This window comes from Oryctolagus cuniculus, chromosome 3 (genome assembly GCF_964237555.1).
Source record: "Oryctolagus cuniculus chromosome 3, mOryCun1.1, whole genome shotgun sequence".
NCBI lineage: Eukaryota > Metazoa > Chordata > Mammalia > Lagomorpha > Leporidae > Oryctolagus > Oryctolagus cuniculus.
In genome coordinates this window covers 79,709,803-79,730,882 of record NC_091434.1, presented here as the reverse complement: position 1 = coordinate 79,730,882, position 21,080 = coordinate 79,709,803, and the positions used below count along the sequence as shown (strand labels likewise).

Sequence of the window (21,080 nt, the reverse complement as noted above, 5' to 3'; positions counted from 1 at the left end):
AGAGGGAAAAAAACTCAGCCTATTACTTGGTTATTATATACAACTAATATAACCAAGGCAGGATGTCAGAAGAAAATACATCTGTGGATCAAGTTGATGTTCTGAATTACTTTTTTCTTGGCTTGGTGCCAAGAAAACACTTACTTATCAAAAGCTTTTGGAACATCTCCTTTGTGCACATAATAATTATTGTGCACATAAGAATTTTGGTTGTATAGAGATCCATATGTCTCTGTCTCCACAATCTCTTATAGGTGGATCGTTAGTCTATCTTTCAAAACCGCTTATAGGAGTTGAGAATACTGGCCTCAGAGTTCTGTAATTTGAGCTACAAGAGACTCAGAGGCTGTCAAGTACAAAACTAATTTTGCAGCTGAATAAACCAAGTCTCAGAGAAATTAAGTAATTAGTTGAAGTCATATAGCTCACTCTTAGCTGCTGGAAACTGAACCCAGAACATCCAACTCCAAGCCCAGAACTCCCTCCACTGCCCTGTGCTGCCATCTTTCATGGGCTTTGTTTGTCAGAGACTGGCAGCCAGGTAAAGTGCAAGAAAAAGTTAATGTGCAAAGCAGGATAGCAGTTATTTGTCACATAAATGGAGCTTAAAGAAGAAAGTGAGTCTTACAGATAGAGGAGTTAAAAATACAGAGTTAAGGCTCTCAACACATCATGTGCACACTGTCATCTCTTCTCATGGAAGGAGAAAAGGAAAGGGAAAAAAGTTGCTTTGCTCTGACCTGTAAGGAGTATGTGCTGAGAAGTGTGGCAGGCATAAACCCGGGTGCCGTAGACACTTGCTCACACCAGCTCTCAGCACTGGCAGCGTGCCATAGATGGCAGAAGCTCCGGCACTTCTTACCTGATGGTGCCGGGTGGTGGTGACAACTGAGAAGGGCTGTTTCTAGCTTGAATTGGAGGAAAAACAATTTAAAAAACACACTCATAGAATGTTTCTGAGTTATTGACCACTAAGAAGGAAGCTCCATAGAAAAATGAAGTTTCACTACTTTATTACTTAGAGAAAAGTTATAAAACTGAGATTGTCCCCATCATCAGTTATCTCATACATTATATGGAGGGCTGATGTTAGCAGTAAAAATGTGAGGATTCTTGTAGCTCAGGGCCTCGGAGTATGAGTTGGCCTTGGTGTCAAGCAGCCAGGAGGGTCACAGGGAAGCCTCAGATGTAGAAGGCTTTGTCATATGCTAGAAGTAGCTTAGGAGTGAGCGACTCTGGAAGTACACACTCTTGGGATGAGCTTCATGCATGTGAGCACATTATAATTTCCCAAGAAAAATGTCAGTGTGCGAGTAGATAAAGTATACGTTGATTGGAAAAATATTGAGAAAGACAAAAGTGGTCGAGTCCTATCACCAGCTTGCCCATTGGTAAAATTGGTTGTAAGATGAGATTAAACAGTAGCCTTTTGGGAATGAGCTTATTCTACAAGAAATGAGATTTTAAAGTATCATTCCTCTGATTTCCAGGGTGGGAGTTTGTATGCAGAGCTAGTACAGGTATCTGGAGAGAAGTGTGCTGGGTGACCGATCCTCCAAACCAGGAGAGATGCACCTCTATTACCTGTGCAACACATTGCCCTCACCAAAGACCAAGATGCAGTCCATGCACAAGGGAAAAGCCACTTGTAGCAGAGCCCAGAAATACCTACTGTGACATCTTGTTTGTGTCATTTGCTAATGTTGGCACTGTCTTAAGATTGGGGCATGACTGGCATTTTCAGCAATCATCAATGATTCATTTGCCCAAATAAGCACCATGGTATTAATCTTGCATGCCTTTAGAATTGTTTTTAAGATGTCTGGTTTTTGTTTTCTAGTGTGTTTTTTAATTTCCCCCTCTCTGCAGTTCTTGGTTTGTATCTCACTGAGTGCGGAGAATTTTAATTGTTGCTATCTATCTATGCTTCGCAGCATGAGAGAGCAATGCCTAAGGGCTCTTGTGATGCTTTGGGGTTGATGGGTCTAGTGTCTGAGTGAGCAGATCTCATGGTAGCCAGGTTGGGTTGCAGTAATAAACTTCTTCTTCTTCCCCCTACAGCACCGAAAGCCGAAATGAGAAGAAAGCTGACTCAGGGAAAGGTGTTGACAGGGAGACTTGTCTATGACTGATCTTCAATTTATTTTTTACATAAATATGAGAAGAGTGTCACAATTATTAATACATCTGCTTTGATCATGTATTGTAAATTCTGTCTCTCATCCCAAATCCACCTCCATACTGTAAGTAGTGCAATACTTGTTTCATTTTTGTGTTTAAGCTTCTGAGCAGTGAGACACTGTTGTGAACAGATACAATAGCTAATGCAAGAATCTTTGTGTTCTTTGCTGTATGTTAGACATTTGTAAACACTGGATTCTCATTGTAAGCTTTATGAGAGCAGTAGCTTTCTTAAAGAGATAAGTCATATTTACCTAGTTTGTATTTTCCTACGTTAGTGACCTGAAGATGCCTGATAATTTCATTCAGAAGAATTTTGAAATGTAGTATTAATTCTTTTTATTTTTTCTAGCTTAGCATTAGTTACTTATTTCAGAAGACCCAAATCAAAAAGGTAGTTTGAAAGCATTTTTTAAAAAATTGTATTTATGCATTTCCTTGATTTAATATGATACATTTAATACTTAAGAATTTATATGGAACTGAAACTTAGAGTCGTTTGAAAAAAATACGTAGAAACCTGTTCACAACCTGTTAAAGAGAATCAGACACCGATATTAAGAGTCAAGAAATATTTGCTGAAAATTCAAGTCATGAGTACGTGAACAAATATTAGGCTTCTAGGAGATGCTTTAGAAAAACTTTGTAAACATTTTTTGGGATTTTCAATATAAACCTTTATCAGATACATGATGCTAAATTTCCCTCCCATTGACAATAGATGTTCCTTAAGTAAACCTATTCCATACATACTCATGGAATACCACATGGTGAATTGTTGTACATGAAATTCCACCTCTGTACAGTTGTTCTGCTGCTAATGGTCATATACTATACTGCTTGATACCGGTCCCAAATCATGTTCTAATGTTAAACAAACAGGTTTCCAATTGTAATTTTTTTCTTTCAAAGATCTTTTTCCACTTTTTAATTAAATGCATGCTGTGGAAAAACAATCTTTTAAATGGAAATTTAAGATTCTATTTGAGAAGGCTCTGTAGATATTTCAATACATGTGAAATAATCCATCTTTACTCAGCTTGTATAAGAGGAAGCAAAGTTAAGAATTTTGAGCATTATTAAAAATATGATATTTTATTTCATTTTAGATGAAGTTAATAAGGACTAAATCTCATAGTGCTCTTGGTGATCAGTGGTCATCAGCCTTATGATACTCAGTGTCCAACATCACAATAATTCAGAGCCCAAGGCTTTTACAAACTGTTCATTATGTATTCTGTGTAGAAGTGCACATGAAAAGTGAAAAAAATTATCTTTGTGATTAAAGTAATGTGGAAAATAAACCAAGAAAGCCTTCATTAGGTTCAACATTTTGATATCTTCTGAAAAATTGCTCTCACAATCCTTTAAGGAGCCATTTTTTTGATAGAATGTGAATCTAAAAATTATGGCATGGAGAATTTGCCATTTAAAAAGTTTATATTTATAAATGCTAAAGAAAAATACAGAAACTTTCTGTTCCAAATATGTTGCCTTTGTGAATTTCAGAATATAGATACTACATTGTAAACATTTCCCTTGTTTTATGATTTAGCCAGTCATTCCCCAAAGCAGTCTCCTAGTGTTTTAATATATTAATAACTTCTGTTAAAATGACCATGCTGAATTGAGATTTTCACGTGATCACCTATTTCAATAAGCAATCATATCTATCTAATGAAATTCCATATTTCTGAGTATTTTTATAGTCATTTTGTTCTTGTGTGAATTTTAATGCTATCCCTATGTTAATTCTAATATTTTGAAATCATATAAAATATAAGAAAAAATTAGTGTTATATATTTACTCCTAATTTCAGATTCTGGTCAAAATTACTGAATATCTTGAATGTAATTTATTGCAAAGTTTAAGTAATGTGTAAATGTGACTAGGATATTGTGTTTTTCACAACTAAGAAATGTTATGTGAAAATAAATATCATAACTAATTTCCTTGTACATTTTAAATTGTGATGCAATGTGTCTTGTCTTTGTTTTTCCTGTATGTTAATCAGTATATTGGTGTAGGACATTTTGACTGCCTGAAATATTTAAATTTAGACACTTCCACAGTTTTAAAAAACGATGATGTAGACATTTCATGGGTATTAAAACAATGTGAAGTTAATGAACAGAAAATTATGAGAACTAGATGAGGATGTATTTCCTTGTTTTTCCAGAGAATATTGTTTTGGGTGCATATGACACTCTCCTGTGATAGTAAAAGGTTCCAAGGTCAATATTAGGATTCTTCATTATTAGAACTCCTTAGTCTTCTATTTTTAACCCCCATGAGGAAAGCATTTCCTAAAATTTGTCTCCTTCTTGTTTGCTACAACAGTGAGATGGGACCATTATTTTTTTGTAGCCATTGGCAATGTGTTATAGAGATAGTAGTATTCAGAACTCTAACCTACTGGTTACTATTTTTCTCTTGACCAGGGACTTTACTTTGTAATTACTACTATATAACAGCCTACAACATTGGGAAACTTTTTTCTTAATATTATCTGAATATGTCTTGGGTGTACTTTAAGCCCTTTCTTGATAGAAAGAAACACTTAACCAATGATTCACAAGCCACCTGTATTTCAACACAATTCTTAGATATTTTAAGATTTTTCTTGGCTCATTTAAGTGTGACTGATTCTGTTTCCTATCTGCACTGACCTACTATTGTTTCAGTCTAACTTCAGCCTATTTACTCCTGGGTGTTTGACTATGATTGTACTCCAGAAGATTCATTGAGAAATGGAATTAAACCATAAGTTTATATGTACTTTCCATGCATTTTTGAAGACTCCCTCATATGCATACATTTTTAAAAATTGCCCCCAGATAAACTTACCTTTTAATTCTATTTTCTAGGAACTCATTGAAATAACCTTGTGTTTTACTATAATTGCAAGACTGCTCCCCAAATTTTTCAATATAAATATTTCATATATTCATACAATGAAATTAAATAAGATTACAACTATGTGAAATTTCATGAGAATAATTTGCATAATGTGATGAGTCTCTAAGTATCTACTTTGAGAGGCTAGCTGTAGTCAGAAACCTTATAATCAAGGTAAGACTTTTCAGACCTGTTATCTAGATATTTTCCATTGGAAGCCGTGGCAAACTGATAACAGTTGTCCCTCCAATTTGGTTTCTTGGTATGTTGAGCCCTACCATCTGTGCTGGAATTTTAAAAACAGGAGTATGATCCTTGCTTCTAGGGCAGGGTGAGTACATGGCTATAATCTAATATGATTTGTACTGAGCTGGTGATATGATTAAAGTGGTGAGTAACTCAAGGATAAAACTTTGAGTAAGGCCGAATTTGAGGAAAATGTCATAGAAGAGATAACATGAATTAGGATATAAATGGGGGAGGAAATGTATTGCAGGAACTGCAAAGATTCTAAACCCCATGTCAGTGTTGAAATAAACACAACATAAAAAGTAAAGGTGTATGGCATAGCTGGTGGAGCCTGGCAGAGTTCACATGTGGTACATTTGGAATCTGACAAAGAACCCAATATGGTGGGGTGTTAGGAGGAGGATGAAAACTTGTAAGAAAAGTACAAATATAAGTTGGAGACATTATAAAAGATGTTAAATTCTATACTAAGATGTTTGAACTATAACCATTAAAAACTTTGAGTAATGGAGAGATGTGATTTTTTTGGAAATATTGGTCTGGCCGCACAAAAGAGAATATACTGTTCAGAGTGGAATCATTGCCTTCACAATCTGCCCTCCGGAAGACTTTTAGGCAATCAAATCAACTCCCTGTGAGTGATCTAGAAATTTCTATTGGGATTAAAATCAAACAAGCTTGGACATACTGGATACTTAACAAGTGACTCCAGCCACAATAGCTTTATTATAATTTACATACATCATTCTTCTAAATAAAGATCATATGTGTATATGTATATGTATTTATAGACACACACATACACACACAAATATAGTTGTATTTGAGGAAACATTTTTTTTCAATTTATTTTATTTATTTGAAAGACAGAGTTACAGAGAGATGTAGAGCCAGAGAGATAGAGAGAGAGGTCTTCCATCCGCTGGTTCACTCCCCAAATGGCCGCAACAGCTGGAGCTGGCCAGGAGCCAGGAGCTTCTTTCAGGTATCCCACATGGGTACAGGGGCCCAAGCACTTGGGCCATCTTCTAATGTTTTCCCAGGCCATTGCAGAGAGCTGGATCAGAAGAGGAGCAGCTGGGACTCAAACTGGCACCCGTATGGAATGCTGGCATTACAGGCGGTGGTTTTACCCGCTACACCACAGCACCAACCCCAAGGAAATGTTTTGAAAAGCATAGTGCGAGCTTAGTAAGCCTGAGACAATGAAGTAAATCTAAGCTCAAAGTGTAGGACATGATGCAACCAATCTGGACTGTCATCAGAGTCCAGAAACCACCTTCCACTTCCCACCCTTGCACCTTAAGCTGCTCTTCCATCCTTCCTGTGGATCTAGCTTTGTGTTTAGTTCCTCTTGCCTTCTGGTGAGTGTATTCATAGGTTTCTGCCATACTACTTGTTTCTCCCATTTGTTGGTATGTTCCTTGGAGGTAGCCGCCCTCCTTCCTGACTCTCCAGGGTCCAATTCTGTGCCCTGCTTATTTACCCAGGCAGATTCTGTTGACAGAATCTCAAGTAAAATATATCAGAAGATGCTGCTGCTTGATTTGTTAAGAATAACTAAGATCTAAAAAAGATTCTCACTGACATATCAGTATCAGAACAAAGGCAGGTGTCCAGCACCTGAAGACATGAAGCCTAATACTAGAATCTGTGCAGTCCGTGGAGCCATAAAGGCAGGAGGAGGGGAAATGGAAAAAGAAGGTGCCAGGTGTTTTGTACAGGCAAATCTTCACAACTATGCAATAGTTCTGTGATCAGGTATCTTGTCCTGTTTTCAAATTAAGACACTGGAGTTCAAAGAGACTGACAGCCCTTCAGGAAATGCTTCTCGCTAGGGAACAGAGGTGGCAAGAATGCAAGCCCATTCCACCTGACCTTGGCTGCAGTGTGCTGTGTCTCCTGCTGGAACCAGCCTCCTCCTTATCTGGGTATTCAGTGGGCTCCCAGAACCAGAATCTGGTTACGATGAGTAATAAACATTTCTTCTTGATATGTTACATTTTATTCATCATCTACATTTCTGTGATTAACATCAGAAACCAAACCTACTCAATGAAATACTTTTTTTCATGAGACTCAAATCTCATAACTTTGGATAAAAGGAGGTTAGGTATATCATGTCACACTTCTCATGACACCCACACAAATTTTAAAATAATTAGACAAATGTAGAGAGTGGTTCAGATGAAAGTCTATATAGTTAGAATAGGAACTTTAAGTTTGTTGAAGTATAAAATCAGTAAGCAACAACAACAAAAAATACCCTTCTCAGAGCAGTAAGGGGATTTTTTAAAATTATTACTTTACTCCAATTCTTGGTTGTGAATGCCAAGAATATTGTCATACAAAGATGACATGTAGAAAGAGGATAAATTCCATTGGTCTTATTAACACCAAGCTGAGTTCATTGGGTGGTGATATAAATAGCTTTACTATCCCCATTTGTCCATTAGTTTCAACCATCTTTAATCCTTCAGACATCCTAAAGATACCCCATGTTACTCAGGTTGTAGGTAAAAATAATTCTTGGTTGCTTCTGAAATAACTCACAAAGTTGGCACAACAAAATTTACTTAATTTTTGAAAAACGTCATGCCTGTGTTGTTGGTGTTTTTTTCCAATCCTACATATTAAAGGGTATCCAGTAACTTACAAATCAGTATTCACTCATCAGCAGAGCAAAAGAAGCAATTGCCAAGAGGTGGAACTGACAGTCATAATGACCCCTTGTGAATAAGAAGGTAGTATGACATACTGTCTGCTGATCTCCTCAGTGGTGGCTCTGAGTCATCAAGGATGTGTTGAACTGTGTTCTGTGCCTGCTATTTAAGAAAGCATGAAAGTACAGAATCATTTTTAGCAAAGACTCCAACTAAACTGTTCAAAAATAATTTTAAGAGGAATTTCTTAAATTTTTGATAGTGGCTCAAAAAGCAAACCTGTATCCATAGAAGAGATGTGAACCATATTCCCCATGTTTTGCTGCATGTATCCCTGGTACTGGTGGGTCTGCAAGGTTGTTTATGAAAGGAGTTGTGGCCATCCACGATGCCCACAGTGGCTACAAACTCATCTTATTGGTGTGGCTAGTTCCCGTGTGTTTCAAATTTACCCTCAGGTTAAGTGTATTGCTAATGTATTTGCCAAGTTTCTTCCTTTCCCAATTACCTAATTTCAAAGTCTTATTTGAGAATAAACTTGTCCCATGAAGGTAAAATGAAAACTATGCTGACTTTATTCACATCAATGCCCTTTGTAACCTACATTGCAGGAAAAATGTGTGCTGGAATTTTTCATTATTCTGGGTTCCAGACAAAATATTTAGCAAGTTTAGAAACTAAAGAAAAGATAATTTGTATAATTTTGACATTGTATAAATACTATACAACATCTTAGATCTTATTTATAATATATGATATGCAATATCTGATATAATATCTCATAATGTAAAATATCTGATAGCATACAGCATCTGGTTTTAATTAAGATAAAAGGAGAATTTCTATTTCATTTGCTTTTTTTTTTTTTTTTGACAGGCAGCGTTAGACAGTGAGAAAGAGAGAGACAGAGAGAAAGGTCTTCCTTCCGTTGGTTCACCCCCCAAATGGCCTCTATGGCCGGCGCACTGTGCTGATTCAAAGCCAGGAGCCAGGTGCCTCCTCCTGGTCTCCCATGTGGATGCAGGGCCCAAGCACTTGGGCCATCCTCCACTGCACTCCCGGGCTACAGCAGAGAGCTGGACTGGAAGAGGAGCAACTGGGACAGAACCTGGCACCCCAACTGGGACTAGAACCCTGGGGTGCTGGTGCCGCAGGCAGAGGATTAGCCAAGTGAGCCATGGCACCGGCCTCATTTGCTTTTATGACTTGTCATGCTGTCCAAGATGTGAGCATATATTACCATTATTCCTGGATCTAGAATTCAGCAAAGATTGGGCCAGCTATTCATGATAATTGAACTGTGTTAAGCAGCAGAATTATGACAAGAACTCTGCAGGTTTGGATGTTGGTTTATGGTTCTAATGGTTGAATGTGATGTGATGCTTAACTAAGGTGAAGCATGTTCTGAAAAGATGAATGCAGTTAAAGCTGAATTTCACACAGTCCTCTGTTCATTCCTATGTGTGACTCACCAGCCTAATGTTGAACTGGTAGAATTTTTTTCCCCATTTCTTCCATTTTTAGACTTTTATGCTGTAGCTTACTCTGTCAGGGGTAATTTGTCTAGCAAGTGATCTGAAGCTGAGTTTAAATTAAAGCCAATTTTTTAAAAATTAAGCTACTTTGAAAACACTTGAAAGAAAAAAGTCATATTTTCTCAGTTATCTAGACATTGCTTTGTTAGGCCAAATTCAACATCTAAAATCTATGCTTTATTATGGCTTATCAACAAAAAATAACTGGCCATTTTTTTCACTTCTGAGCCATCAGAACTGCCAAGATAATATTTATTATCACTTGTTTATATGATTTGTTCTAATAATATAAACTTTATCATGGTTCCCTAGTCTAAAATTGTGAATTATGTATTTATCAATAGTCAACATTAGTTTGATTTCTCAAAAGTGTTATGCAATGATAACAAATTATGTATGTATTACACAAAAACTTTATGAACTGCTTACCTTAGCATATCTTTATTTATCTAATTTTTTACAAAGGCAAACTCTTTGCATGTTTAACAGGTAGCCTGGATTTCCTAACAAAAACAACAAAAGCCTTTCTGGAAAAATGTGTTCATATGCTGATGTGTTTTAGGTCCAATTCAAGACACAACTCATTACCTCTGAAAAAAATGAAGGCACATTTATTAAATGACCAAGATATATTCCACTAAGTGTAGAATGTAGAGCAAGAATAATACATAACATTCCAGTTTGCTTTCCATTTTTAAAAATGAATCCAAGTAAGTTAAAATATTCCTTTAATTACAATGCTCAAAGAAATGAAATAAGAAAAACTGATGCAAGGAGTCCTTCGAGTTAGGATTTGCAATACAAATATTTTCATCTTTTAACAGGGCAAGCTGATGTGTTCACATCTCAGTTCCAAGCTGCCTCTTGCAGTAGGAAACATCAGTATTTTTAAAAAGCACATTTACAATGCTTTCCCATCACCCTAGCTGTGTTTTTGTAGCACCTATAGCCATAACTGGCACCTGGGGGCCTTGCATTGCTGGCAGTTTCCCTTGCATTTCTTTGGAGCTTATTCAACTGCTGTGGTTTTACTTAGAAGTCAGAGCTTTGCATATATGATTTCCTGAGACTGTTTGAATAGTCTTTCTCAGAAAACTGTGCCAGTCTGGCTGTGAACAGCTCTTCTCCAAGGGGAGCTGACAGTAGCCTGGTCGGGGTAGTATGCTTGGACTTGGGTTTCCATCCATGCCCTGCTATCTTCTCTCCTCAGTCCCGTTTTTGGTTCCTGTCCTGGTGACATCATTGCCCACATCTTGCTATCCCTTTAAAGAAGGGAACAAGATTTGGACTAGTCTAATTAGAAAAAATTAAAATGCTGCCCAGGGAACCTATACAAAGTTCCCGTGAAAACATTCACATTCGTTGTTTCAGCAGCTGACATGGCAGTGGTATTAGATGATAAACAAAACCAGACCGAATAATTGAAACTTCTGCATGGTAATAATCTATTGGGAAGACAGAAGTCTCTATTATCATTAAAGGCGTGACATTTGAGAACAAAGGTAATTTTAAATTTCTTGATTTGATTGTATTTTTAAAAAGATCATCATCAGTGCAGTTTTGAGATAATGAGAAGGAAAATGGTTTTCAATAAGCTGTAAATGGCATGCAGTTTTGAGGTGCTAATGTAAAGAGAAGCATTGTTTTATGAAGTGGCTCATGTGGGTATAGATATGTTGGTGGGCTGTGCTGCTATCAATTCCATGGTCTTCATCGGTGTACCACTAGAGAGAGAGGAAAAGGTCAAAATTAGGAAGTCAGCTGTGTTTTCTTAACAATAAATTCAAATAAGTTCTCCTGAGCAAATGTGGTATAAAACAGGGTGTTTCCATTCCTGAAACAGTTTATAAGTGGAAATGTGGTAATAGAGGCTATGTAGTTTCCCCCAGAGCTTTTCCCGGCACACTGCTCCATGCTCCAGAAGTCTCTGCTCTTCTTTTTGCAGGTGCTGAGAGAACTCACTGTGAATTCAGTGGATGTGTACATTTTAATTGGAACACACAAATCCATTTTCAAATTTGACTCAGAGTCACAGCATGTATAACAAGGAATATTTATCCCTTTAAACCCACTTTTTTTAAATTAAATATTGTCAAGTATTAAATCTCTCTTCTTTTTAGTAAGAAACGTTATATTACATAAATAAACTTTTAAAGAGCAGATTCTTCCTAATGTACATCAAACAAAAAACTGGAAAAGTCTTTTAAATTATCACTTATATATGTTTAACATAGGGAAGTCAAAAGTCAATGGTATTATTTACAAATACTTAGATTTCACACTGGCATTTAACAAACCTATATTCTGGTTTATGTAGAAGTTTATGACCTAGAGGCAAAATTTTATAAACTCATAGCTTATTAAATAACTGAGAAGTCTTTGCTGGACATATATATGTTATGGAGATGTAGTTAACTTTAAAAACACATTTAATGAAAGTATCTTGTGTCTTTTCTTTGAATACTAAAAATATAAACCACAACCTCTAATAAGAATCTGACCCAAATGATGTGCCAGTTTTCTCTGTATCAAAAAACTGTCCCACTTCTGTAGAGTGGGCACAATTTGAACTGAGCAAACTGTATGAATTAGAAGAAAGTGGGACTAAGTAGGCTTTTCTAGTTAAAACAGAAGAGAAAGCTGCATTTTATGCAGAAATATTTAATGCAGCACTCATATACATATACATAGTTAGATATATGTGTGTATCACTCAATCTGAAAATCCCTAATGCAGAAAATAAATTTGACCTAATACCTGGAAACATGCTCTGTGCAGACAACAACAGCTCTAGTCATTTCTGACTTCATAAAACAACCTGTTTATTGCCTGTGGTTATTCAACAAAAGATAACATAGCAGTTGAACACTGAAGCATGCTGATTATTAATATCCCTCTGTTAGAATGGCTGGTAATATAAACTAGACAGAAATGGATTTTCAAATTTGAGCCGAGGTATTATCATGCTGATTTCACTTTAGAATTACTCCTGCCACACATTTACTGAATAAGTGATTACTGTTGAATCAAAACAGGGAGAGACTGAACAATCATATGAATAGAACAGTGTTTTTGACACTCCCAGGATATGAAGCTTCTCAATCCCAAATGCTCTAAAATTGTTGAACATGACTCTATGGATGGCTCAAAGATATCACTTCTCCTACTTAGCATTGGAAAAATAAAACCCTTTTTTTATTCTCTATCCCCTGGTATTTCTGTGAGAAGTAGCCCTGAGAGAGGAAACTAGACTCCCCCAGCAACTTCCCACCCCTTGCACAAAGTTTTGCTATACCATTGCCTGGAAATCCACTCCAGCATCCACCAGGGCTTTGGAGATCTGAGCTGACTGCTGAAAGTGAACGTTATCTGCAGGGAGAGAAAGGAAACAGAAAAGTAGCTAATAGCCATTGCAGTTTTCTGATACCAAGGATGGGAAAGGCACAAGGAAGGGGGCTGTTTCAAGTTCTAGGACTCAGCATCCCATTTAGCCCAAGACAAGTGAGTTGTGGAAAGCAACACTGTTTTATTGAAGTAAATGTAACAGTCTTGCCCCTCATGCTTTTGTTTTGTCAGTAGTGAAATTGCAAACCTGTCTGTGATACTAAAAAGTCTAATTAACTGAAACTCACCATCTGCTGTTCCATGAATAAGGAGGTACTCAACTTGTTTAAAATTTTCAGCTCTGCTCATGACTGTTGAATTCTGGAATTGGGAAAAAGAATGTCATTATTCAAAAAAGGATCTGCCATAAACTGATTTTTCACTTCAGTTTACAAAATAAAATGTTTTCAGCTGGGGCCCCCTTTGATACAAAATATAGCAAACCGATATTCAAGCAAATGCTGTCTCCATGCATGGCAGAATGCACAGCATGCCCTGTGCCTGGGAGGCAGGACTGGAAAGGGAGGATGCCACATCTTCCCTGCACATGCAGGAAGAGGGCACCTGCCACCCAGGCTGTATGCGAAACCCCTTGTGACCCAGATCCCAGATTGGCTGTGTCCTATGCATTAGCACAGGGCAGAGTCTCATATTAGCAATGTATGTTCCATGGGCTTCTGCTGTAGTTCAGCCAAAAAGTGTATTACCATGGCAACCATGTGTCACATGGTGCCATACATGCTACATTTCGAAGAGCCTGTACATAGCATTTGCAACTAAACATACTCTGCAATATGTCATGTGAACTTTGGTCCACATTGCTAGGCTCTGAATGAAAAGCAAATATTACCTCTTTGGGAACAGATGTTTAAAACCTAGGAAAATGTAACATATGGAGGGGGGAAAGGGTGAAAAAGATCAAGAATGGTCTTAGAAAATCAGTAGGTTGTTGTCTGCCTCATTCTGTACATTGGAGGCAATGATGCTATTGGATCAGTCATTCCCTCAATCATCCAGGGAAGTAGGATTTTTTTTTTTTAAAAAAGGAGGGAGGTGGGAGGTCAGCTTTTTGGAGACTGTTTTGTGGCCTAAGATCAGATAAAGCTCCTAGAATAAGAAACAGGGACGTTGGATGAAAAAAGCTTTAAAGAATAGAACTGATCATCTGATTTTAATTTGGGGATATTTACAAAGTTGGGATGAAGGTAAAAATATCACTTAGTCATTATAATTAATGTGTTTGAGAGGAGTAAGCCCAGTGGGCTTTGATTGTCCTGTAATGGGTGGGGCAGCGGAGGAGGTAGTAGCCTCACTATGGGTTAGAAGTAGCATGTTGGTGAATCAGTCAATTTCATGAGAGTCAAGGTTTGCATTTTACTTGTAGCTAACACATCAGTTTACTACTTTTTATGGGAACCTTGATGGCCTAGCAGTTAGGAGATGGTGCTAAGGTCAGAGAGTTTGCATTTCAATCTCAACTTCCATATCAGTGAGCTGTACAACTGGACTCCTGCTGCTCTGTGAGCCTTGATTCTATAAAATGGGAATAAGAGTAACTCATTTCACTCTCTCAGACACGGGAATCAAGAGATACAGCAGTGGTGTACCTCTCTGTAAGGTTAAATTGCTGATGCTGATGTGAGAGGTCTGTGACACAGTGTTTGTGGAAAACCTCCAACTTTACAGAATCTCCCAAAATGTTTCTGTTGACTGAGGTGCCCAAGGTCCCCCCAGCCCCTAAGGGGAGCTTAAAGCAAATGCCTTCCCACTCATGTTCAGGCTGCTTCCCTCTCTCTAGGAGTGACCATATCCATTTCTGACCCAAAGTGAGAATTTACTTATGAATGTTCATAATAAATACCTAGGACTCATTAAAAAGTCATACTTCTATTTTGAGAAACTTTTCATCTGGTGAAATGTCCCAGATAAGTTCATCAGTGTATGAATCCTTCCAAACAACCATATGAATGAATCATTCACCCATCCATTCATTCTTTTCATCTAGTCAATCAATATTTTAGCAATAAAATCCATGCAAAAAGGGATTTTTCTATATTCATGACTTTTCTTATATTTAGTTTGGTACTAATTATTTATAAATTACATGGGTAAGTGGAAGAAATCTTTAGGCACCTCTATTGTCCACTCTATTTAGTACCAGTTTTGCAGAGGCAAGTGGAAACATCTGGGCTAGGAAGAATAAAGTATGTTCATTCTGAAATTTACTGAGACAGCTTATGGCTATTTTAAACCCATCTATTATGATGTTAATAGCAGTAGCTAGCATGCATTCAGCATTTACTCTGTGCCTGTCACTGTGCTAAGCCTCTTGAAGAATTTATAAAAACACTGTCATATCAAATTCTCACAACATCTGTGTGAAATTGGTCTATATCAATCCTGCTTCCTAGGTGGAGATACTGATTCAGAAGGTAAGTAGCCTGCATCAAGATAAGAAGTGTCAGCACTGGACAGTCTGACACCGAAATCCCTTCTACTTCCTGTGTTGCACTGCATTGCTACTAAAATCCCAGGCTGCTTACGAGGTGGTCCCCCTGCAAAGGAAGAGTGTGAAGTAAAATATTAATTAACTATCCTGGAATTTGAGGCACACAGTAATAGTGGGCACTCTGGCTTCTGAGATACAGTGAATTCTCACACTCAAATAATTTGAAGACAGATTAGTGTGCACAGCCCTGCGCGATTTGGGAGGCTGATTTTTGGGCTGTGGAGATGGTATACAGCTTCATGTGGTGATAGGACCCCAGGCAATCATCTTCCCTTCAGAGAAAAAAAATGTCAAGATAAATGCCCCTGAAAGATCCTGACATGCACCGTTCGAAGCTGGAGACTGGAGAGGCTGAGGCTTGAATAGTGACTCTGACAATTAATATTCTGATTATCAGGCCACCATGGCTCCTATTACAGTCCTCTTCCACGATCACTTCTGCTAGTCATGCTCAGCTTCTGCTGATTTCCTCCCACCTTGCCCCCACCCCCAAACAGCAAGTTAAATTTAGCTCTTTGCTCATGGAAAGCAGTCAACTTCGACACTGAGACCTGACCCAAATATACAAGTGTGTCACCTCACCTCACCCCCAAAATCCTCATGGGCCTGCCTTACTTGGCAGCTTGAACAGCAAAAGCTGCTCCGACAACCTCTCTGAGCCATGAAGCTGAGAAATGTCATTGAAACATAGAGTAATAGTTAGGAGGCATATAAATACGCAGGACAGTTAGCAAGGAATGTGATAACTACTGGAGTTTGGACCAAAACACTTTCTGGCTGCCTTTTTTTTCTTAAATGGAGTGAATACAGGCTGAAAGAAGACAATTTTTATAAACAAGTAAAACCCTGAGCCTAAGATAAATGTTGTGATGTACACACTGTAGCTGTGATGAACTAGACATGGTGAGAAATGCAACATACTGAGAAAAAGACGAAAACTGTGATAAAAGTGTCATGATGCAAATTGTTTTACATTAACAATATTACACTACAAAGAAAGAAAGACAAATACTTTAATGCAGCAAGAGAAAAATAAAACAAAAGCTTCCCCTGCAACTGCAAGATAAGTGTGCCATTTCAAAGGCACACTTTCCCTGCTCACTGGGAGACGCCTGCAGAGGGACCTGTCTGTGAGAGGGAGACAAGCAGCCAGGAGGCACACATTCACAGCAGGGCTCTCGGACTGCACGGGGCACTTTCCCCCCCAGAGAAATGTAGCTCTGTTACCTTGCCTCTGGAACCACCGATCATTCCCTCCTAGACTGCGCATCCAGGCTTCCCAATTAAAGCTCTTTGCAGTCCACTGTGTGTGCCCTTTGAGACGCGAAGGTAACACATAAAGCCAGTGAAAGAGATGTATGCATTAAATTATGATTAGTGATCAGAAAAAATAATGGTGCTATTTTTTTAGCCCACCAAAACAGGATGATCCCCCTTTGCCTAACCATGGAAACAGAAATAAAAAAAGAAATGGATGACTAAGTTAGAAGCCGAATAGTCTATCACCAGCTCCTGAAAAGGAAGCTCACAGTGATAAATGGGCAAGGATGCACTGGTGGTGCAGTTGGCATGCTCGTGAGGCTAGAAACTTCCGGAGAGCCCCGCTGCCAGCAACAGTCTGGCAAAGAGAAGTGGGAAGGATTGGTCCAGTGGCAGTGCCGATTCCACAGCATCTCTGTAAGGAGCTTTTCCCTCAATCCCCAAGAAGAACCATCTGTAGCTCCTCGTTGGATCATGCTGGTTCCTCAGTTACCTTCCAACAAATAAATCTTTGTATTTTTGAAATAAAAGAGGGAGCTGATAAGAGTAGGGGAGTACTGTGAGAGACAGAAGGTATAACAACTTTCAAGCAGCCCTTGTGCCATCAAGAAACATAAGGACAATGTGCTTCCTGAAGATAATAGTGGTGGCAGCTGCTGTGCCTCATAAGCTTAATTCATGGAGGTCACGGGTATCACACGTAGTTGCTTCAATAACCCTGTAAAGTAGGTCTGATTATCCCCATTATCCAGATGAGGAAACTGTGGTTCAGGGAGGTTAAGGAACCTCCTCAGGCCCATCATGTCCCTTACCATCAGATTCTATTTAACTTGATGTCACAGCCCAATAGATCATCACTATTTCCAGGCTCTTGTAGAAAAATCAAAAGTCATTCTCTCTCAGGGACAACAGCCCAGCACTTCCATGATATGTTATCTTGGGTTTTCCAGATTTCTCCATGAATTATTATGCAACCAAAGTGGCACAAGTAAATAATCTTAAATTATGTCATTTTGGGGAGCACCATTAATATCACAATAGAGGCCACAGAAAATGTTTAAGAAAAATGATTTCAACCCAGTAGAGCAGATGTTTTATTTGTTTATATTTTTCAAACAACTGTACCCAGGAGATGCCAAGGAAAGAGCTCCCATCAACCCCAGACAGGGGGCTCTACCTCAGGCCTCACCAAGCAACACTGGCTTCTTTAAAGATCACACAGCAGTCAACATTTTATCAGCACTCAACAAACAAGTTAAGGTTTGGCTTAAATCTGAAGGTCTCTCTCCTTTTGGCATATTCTGGGATAATAGAACAAATGTCAAATCAGTACAAGATGGCATATTTACAAAATTGCACCCTGTTTTGCATAACCTAACGATGCAGCAGTTCTTAAGGATTGAACATTTCAAATCTGCTAGCAGAAGACTGCCAAATCTATGACTGTTTCATACACTTGCCAAAAGCCTATCAAATTTTGAGCAAAATGCAAAATAAATCTCCTCTACAAGTTAAATCAGTCCCTTCTGTGTGTTCCAGGCTGCCCTCTTCTCTTGGCAACAAGGCTCAGGACTTGGGCCCCATTTCTCTTGCCCTTGATCTTACACTTCTCTCTGTGTTGCTCATAAATCCATTTCCTCCCCAGCCCATGCCCTGCCTTATTAGCCACAATTTGGTCCACTTTTCCCACAGCCCTTCTGTGTTATTCCTCACTTCATTGGACCTCTTTCACAGATTCCCCAGAAAAATCCCTGTTCTTGCAACTCACTTGTCCACCATGCCTCCTCCTCCTCTCTAATCCATTGACAGCACCCATGTTCTTCCTCTCCATCTTCCTCAACCCTTCTCTTGTGGACTCAGTGCCTTCTCTCTTTCCTAGCCCTCAAATGAATTGTAATATTTTGGGGCCTCACTTTCTATGTCAGTAAAATGGACAAAGAATATTTATCTCAGAAGATTTGATGCAGAACTGATTCCCATCAAGAGCTTCGAAGAGTTTCTGGCCATAAAAGCACTTAACAAATGAACGAGAAAAAGAAGGAAATAAATAAAGCTAGATTCTCTCTGAGAGGTATACAGGAAGGTGGAACCCTAACTCCATGGCCGTTCCTCTTCCTCTCCCTGTGTGTTCCCAACTGATAGAATTCCTGGATTTCCAGAGCCACAATTTAGCAGCCATTAGTCTTTTGCATACATATTGGCTAATTCATCTTATTTAAGTTCATATTTCATTACATACTTCCTTTTGTGTTCCTCCAAAAAAATGTTTTTTCATCAACAAAGTATCAACTTTAGAAGAGTTAAACAGTTAAATAGGCACATTAAATGAGTGAATAAAAATCTACCACATGTTAATGTGTGTTCAGTTTTGATGGAAAGACTTACAACTGACCACATAAGAGGTCATTCATCAATGCCAATCTGGCACCCACTCCATAAGGTGTTGTTGCACTTGCTGTTTGCTGATTTCCAATGGTTGTGAGGGTTATCTCCTTGGGAATCTGATTCTTTTTGCTCAAATATGTCACCAATTCTGTCTGCTCTGGACTGAGACTCACTGCAAGAGAGATGTTTTCATAGAGCTACACTGCCCACTGGCTCAGATTTGTCACTCATTCATACACTTGGCTACCCATTTGAGCTATGGGATCAGCTTCTTTTTTTTAAATTTTTATTTATTTATTTTTTTATTTGACAGGCAGAGTTAGACAGTGAGAGAGAGAGAGAGAGACAGAGAGAAAGGTCTTCCTTCCATTGGTTCACCCCGCAAATGGCTGCCATGGCCGGCGTGCTGCTGGCATCAGCTTCTTAAGGTTTTACATGGGTGGTAGTCTTGCTTCCTCTTTGAGCTCCTGATATCCTTGAAAAGTGTTCTTGCCTTGCCTCTTGGCAGTAGGTGAGTAATTACCACCCAAAAGAGTCTTACAGAGTCACTGCTTGTGCCATTTCATTGAGTCTGTGCGTTAGCCCCAGAGTCCCCTAATCTATATGGCAGCACTGAAGGAGTAGGAAAGGGAACTCCCTCTGGTTGGAGGAAGCCCCCAGGTGCAGACCTTAGCAAATGTGCAGACCGGCTTTCAGCAGGGTGCAAGATGAACAACTGTACATGACATTCCTGCTTGTTCCTTCCACATATGTGAATGGTTCCTCCAGTTCCCTTTCCTCAGTGGTGAATAGGATCTTTTATCTCACAAGTTGTGCTTCTTTTCATGATGTGGGTTTATCATAATACTTGCAAATACAGGTCATCAATGACCTAAAAATGAATCCATTTTCTCATTTTGGTTTTATTAAAAACTACATTATCTTCAAAAGATTATAATTCTGGCTACTATAATGATGGTTCTTTAGCAGAAAACACGGCAAAGATCAAGACCTTTCTTATAACATACTTTGGAAATTCCTAACCTCAATATACTGAAAATAATCTCCAGCCAAGACTAAATGGGAATCCTTTTCATAATATTTCCTCTGACCCACTGAAAAGCACAGGGTGGTGTACTTCTTTGTCTTTTCAAAAAGGACGAGAGGGAGGGAGGGAAACAGAGAGACTGAGACAGAGAGAAAGTGAGAGAAACAACCTGGGAAAGAAAAGTAAAAGATGGGGTCCAGAGGGGCAGCTGGGGCCTCTGAGGAAAATAGAATCTTTGAATGTATTCTTCTTGCCAGAGACAAAAGCACAGGCTCATTTAAAAAACAAAGGAGGGCAGCTTTATTCTAAAGCCTGCTGTGCACCAAAAATAGGCACTTAGATTCAGTTCTCCACGTTCAGAGGAAGCAACTTACCCCGGTGGAGACAATTCAGTGATGCATTTGCCTCATTTTCTCCTGCCCACCTTAACTGTCACCCTCCTAAACAATTCCTCTGAGTAACACATTGGGAACCTTTAGCTCCCTGGTACTGGCAGTTTTAATGTGTCCATTGCCAGCAATGAATTTTGTGCCAAGAAAACCCGACTCCTGGCGTGGAAGGATTAAACAGTCCTCGGGAGCCATCTGTGCAGTGAAGCGAAAGAGTGACTTTGTGCACCCAGTGTGCGTGTGTTGCCATTGGCAGTAGGAAGTGACTTCTATTTACATGACTACCTCATGTAGCGAACACCTAAGGGGAGAGATGGAAATGGCCACCGTCATAGGTGGGGTAGAGCTGGGGAAGTGGGGGATCAGTGTGTGCAAGAGGAGCCTGTAGGAAAGACTGGAAAAGATGCAGATTGAAATGCAGACTAGAAGTGTTCATCCTATGCAATTCTATAGGGAGGGCTGGTGAAGAGGAAACACTCCTGCTGGCTAGAGTTTTATGTGGAAGCAGCACAGGTGACATGGGCTTCCTTAGGTGTCAGGGTTCAAACTTGACCCTGTGCGTCTGCATTCCAGGGCTTTTTAGAATGGGATTTTGTAAA

General features: G+C 38.8%; 2 protein-coding genes across 15 annotated transcripts in view; one reads left to right on the top strand and one right to left on the bottom strand.

The window, feature by feature from the left end:
• The window catches only part of SLC4A10 (solute carrier family 4 member 10), a 333,141-nt gene extending 322,687 nt beyond the window's left edge, over positions 1–10,454 (top strand). For 12 of the 13 annotated variants that reach the window (XM_051848038.2, XM_051848035.2, XM_017342639.3 and 9 more), the window contains one exon: positions 2,062–10,454. In XM_051848038.2, the coding sequence (XP_051703998.1) occupies positions 2,062–2,128 (67 nt within the window). In that variant the 3' untranslated portion in view covers positions 2,129–10,454. 13 annotated transcript variants of the gene reach the window in all.
• The window catches only part of DPP4 (dipeptidyl peptidase 4), an 87,857-nt gene continuing 76,888 nt past the window's right edge, over positions 10,112–21,080 (bottom strand). For both annotated transcript variants that reach the window (XM_008258668.4, XM_017342895.3), the window contains 3 exons: positions 13,160–13,232; positions 12,823–12,896; positions 10,112–11,251 (listed from right to left, as the gene is read on the bottom strand). In XM_008258668.4, coding sequence (XP_008256890.1) covers positions 11,150–11,251; positions 12,823–12,896; positions 13,160–13,232 — 249 coding nt within the window. In that variant the 3' untranslated portion in view covers positions 10,112–11,149. The remainder of the gene's footprint in view (positions 11,252–12,822; positions 12,897–13,159; positions 13,233–21,080) is intronic.